This window comes from Meleagris gallopavo, chromosome 25, assembly GCF_000146605.3.
Source record: "Meleagris gallopavo isolate NT-WF06-2002-E0010 breed Aviagen turkey brand Nicholas breeding stock chromosome 25, Turkey_5.1, whole genome shotgun sequence".
Taxonomy (NCBI): Eukaryota; Metazoa; Chordata; class Aves; order Galliformes; family Phasianidae; genus Meleagris; species Meleagris gallopavo.
Window position 1 is genome coordinate 1,660,268 of NC_015035.2, and position 4,196 is coordinate 1,664,463.

At 50.6% G+C, this 4,196-nt stretch overlaps 1 protein-coding gene across 1 annotated transcript in view; it reads left to right on the forward strand.

Annotated features, from left to right (window-relative positions):
- The first annotated feature begins 3,487 nt into the window (after positions 1-3,487).
- SERINC2 (serine incorporator 2) overlaps positions 3,488-4,196 on the forward strand; it is a 6,816-nt gene continuing 6,107 nt past the window's right edge. Inside the window, 1 exon segment of the mRNA XM_010723278.3 lies at positions 3,488-3,505. Coding sequence (XP_010721580.2) covers positions 3,488-3,505 — 18 coding nt within the window.

The following is a 4,196-nucleotide window of genomic DNA, read 5'->3' on the forward strand; positions in this document are numbered from 1 at the left end:
GGCCATGAGCCAGCAGTGTGCTCTCGTGGCCAAAAGGCCAATGGCATTCTGGGTGCATTAAGAAGAGCGTGTCCAGCAGGTCGAGGAGGTGATCCTCCCCTCTACTCTGCCTGGTAAGGCCTCATCTGGAGTACTGTGTCCAGTTCTGGGCTCCCCAGTACAAAAAGACGAGGATCTCTTGGAAAGAGTCCAGCGGAGGGCCACAAAGATGGTGAAGGGCCTGGAGCATCTCCCTATGGAGAAAGGCTGAGTGAACTGGGTCTGTTCAGCCTTGAGAAAAGAAGACTGAGAGGGGACCTGATCCAGGTCTGTAAATATCTGAGGTGTGGGGGGCAGAGTGGTGAGGCCAGACTGCTTTCAGCAGTGTGTGGAGACAGGACAAGGGGAAATGGCCAGAAACTGCAGCATAGGAAGTTCTGCACGAATGTGTGCAAGAACTTCTTTAGGTGAGGTGATGGAGCACTGGAACAGGCTGCACAGGGAGGTGGTGGAGTCTCCTTCTCTGGAGATGTTCAAGACCCGTCCGGACACCTACTTGTGCCACCTGCTGTGGGGAACCTGCTTTGGCAGGGGTTTGGACTCAATCTCTGGAGGTCCCTTCCAACCCCTACGATTCTGTGATTCTGTGTGTGAGAGTAATGTGAGAAACTGAGGAAAACCAGAGCTTGCTTCACCAAAGGTGGCTGTGATCATTGCCTTGCTAAATTCAGTGGGGTGAAATAAAGCAGAGAGGGGTCAGGGCTAAAATCCCACAGGGGTGTCACCCTCCTTTGGGTCGCAGAGGAGTCGGGGATCTCAGTGACATCACCTGAAGGCAGGAGGGCCCTCATGCCCAGGGGTCCCAAGCAGAGCCCCCGCAGCAGCGATTTATTCTGTGCAGTGCGTGCTCTCTCCTGGTTTTATTTTATTCATGGGATTAACACATCGGGCAGCAGCCCGCCTGGCTTTTGCTCTGAAGAGGAGGGGAAAGCGTTTCCATAATTCATTTAAATGAGGCACCCGGGGAAATCCAAATTGGACTTCCAGCCTGTTCACGGTGCCACGCAGAGCCCTGCGATCTGCAGCCGGAGCCATTAATGCCTCCCAGATGGACTGCAGAGCATCTATAATTAATAGTGGAGCAAAACCACGGCCCAGTTTCCAAAGTGAACACCTCCTGCTCCAAGCAGCTCCTGCACCCCACATCCCTGGGGCAGGGATTTATTTCGGGTCACTTTCTTCCTCTCCCAAGAAGCCCAATGGAGCATCCAGGGGAGCACTGGGGTGAGAGCAGCAGGAGAAGGAACACAGAAATGCATTAAATCACAGCTCTTTTCTGGCCTTGGGGATGAGGGGTGGTGGTGAGGATGATAGGGTTTGCATCAGCCCCTTTTTTGCTGCTGCGTTGGATGTTCTCCATGCAGAAGGCAGCAGTTTTGGGGCCAATGGCAGCCCACGTGCTGCACATCCCCCTGCTGATCCCTGTGCTGCTTCTGTACCTCCAGCACCGCCTTTCTGTACTTCCAGCATCGCTTTGAAGAGCACAGAAAGGATGAGAAGGAAGACAGGGAAAAAAATCAAGCTTGAACCCTGCTGCTAGAGCAACATCTGTATCTATAAATACCAATGTGAGCAGGAACAGGCTGTATCTCCTGCAGCTCCCGAAGGCAGCAGAGCCGCCTCGCCCCAGCTAACCTCCTTCCAACACATGCTCCTGTAATGCACACAAGTCACTGTTGCACAAAAAAATCCCTTTAGCTCACTGCTTCCTGCTTATGGCTTTCTCAAAGCTCCCATGTCCCACGTCCCCTCCCTGGGACGCCATGTCCCATGGTCACCCTTAGGATGGGATGGGCTGAGCTTCTCCATCCCACGCACACTTTGCTGATGTTTGTACCGGTGCTGGGACCGGTGTTGGGTCTGCCCTGGTGGTGCCAAGCTGAGGCTTTCTGGATCTCAGAATCCAGGCTTAGAGTCTGGAGGCATGCAGCCAGCCTTGGATGACCCAAACCCTTGCTCAGACAACACTGAGGTCATGAGGAGGTGATGAGCTTGCTGGGACCCCTCCATTCTCCATGTGCTGTTTGAGTGAGGGAACACACGGTGCAGCACGCTGGGGTTGTCCCACATTGTTCATCACATCAACCCATCTTCATCCCTCCTCCATGGCAGGAGGCAGCACACACATACACTGTGCTTATGGACATTTCCTTCCTGATTTCCAGCTAAAATACCTTCCTCCAGCCAGACCCCCTGTCCCTCTGCCTGTCTGAGCAACCTGGCTTTCTGTGTTGCTGCTTTTGGGATGCTTTTTGTCCACAGAGCATCGCTGTTGTGCTTTATTTCTGATATGATCTATGCTCTCTGTGTTTGGATGTGAGCCACGAGCATCCTCTCCAGCCTGGGGCTGAGCACAGCATCATTTGGCTCAAGGAAGAGGGGCTGAGCTCTCCCAGCTCAAAATATCCCTTTGGGGCTGAACAACGAGTGGAGACATTTGCTCCAACAGACGCTTGCACCTTTAGCTCTATCATTCAGCTGGGTCCCATTTGCAAGGCTTTTTTTTTTTTCTTTTTTTTCTTTTTTTTTCATTCCCTTTGGCTCTTTTCCACCCAAAATGCCAGCAGAGAAGCGACACATCACGTCCCAGCCTTGCAGAGCCTGGGCTGCCTCCAGGTCCTGGAGAAACCCCATCCTGGAGCATCATCCCCTGCTGCTCAGCACGTAGGGCTGCTGCTCCAGATGTCTGTGCTGACGGAGCTGGGTGGCTCCAACGTCACTCTGTTCCATGGGGTTTTCTTGGGGGCAGCTCTGGGACTTTTTCCTTTATTTTTTCTTTCTTTTTTTTTTCTCTTTTTAGTTCTCTGTCCTCTCTGTGTCAGCCCTGCCTGTCTCTGTAGATGGGGATGTGCAGCTCCCCACGTCTGCAGGGGTTCTCCAGGCCCACGAGTGCCACCCCCAGTGACATCAGCGTGGTCATGACTGAGGGAAATTAATGCCACAAAGCAAATATTGTCCTCTATTCCACACTCATGACACCAGAGAATTGCAATGCAAGAAAACAATTGCTCATCTCAGTATCCAGAAAACAGGAATCCCCCCTGCCTGCTTGATTCTTTGCTGGAGCTGCAGGTGTGACGTGCATACAGGCTACAGCTGGGTGCTTCCACAACCTTGTAGTTCAATCCCTGCATATTTGCACTAATAAATGGCTTTTTCTGCACTGAAAAGTCTGCTGTTGCTCTGGAGAGAAGCTGCAGGTTGTGTTCTATGGTGTGCATGTGGAGTAAAACCTGGTGCGTGGCAGTGCCCGCTGTTACAAGCCTACAGCCTGGATTTGCAAAAGGATTTCAGGGCTTATCCTCTGCTGCTCTGGCACCCAAGTGCCTTTGAGGGCTTGGGCAGGAGGACTGTTGTACAACTTGGTGACCTCATTTTGTTGCTTGCAATGGAAACAGCTGAGATCTGAGGACAGAAGTGCTTTCCCCTGGCAGCTCTGCATGGTGCGATGCCTGTGGGTGCTGCAGTGAGCTGGGACCTGGTCTGGTGGCTTTGTATTGATACTCCTTAGTGCCAACTGGAATATGGAATGGAATGGAATGGAATGGAATGGAATGGAATGGAATGGAATGGAATGGAATGGAGTAGAGCAGATAGAGTAGAGTAGAGTAGAATAGAATGGAATAGAATATCTCCAGTTGGATGGGACCCACAAAGACCATTATGTCCAACATTTGGTTCCACACAGGACTACCCAAAATTTCAGCTGTATGCCTGAGAGCTTTGTCTTCTCTATTTATTTTTGGGGGTGAGACATTTAGTCAAATTGCCTAAAAACACTGAACACACATTTGTGTGCTGGAGACCACAAAAGCCCCGAAATCTCTGCTTTGGGGCCTGAGCAAGTAGGTGATGGTTGGGCTCTTGGAGGAAAGGGCTTAACTCTCAGATTCAGAGAAAAGACAGTAAGGATCCTCTATAAAGACCAAGTACTGCTAATTGAGCTGAGGCAATGTAGAAATCACCCCTCCTTAGAATAATAAAGGGATTTTCAATTCTGGTACAACAGAATACACCAGGACTTCCTATGGGATATTGAGAGGTCTGTCTCAACTTTATATAAAAAAGAAAAGAAAAAGTAGAAGAAACAATGAAAAGAAACAATGAAAAGAAATGATGAAAGGAGAAGGAGAAGGAGAAGGAGAAGGAGAAGGAGA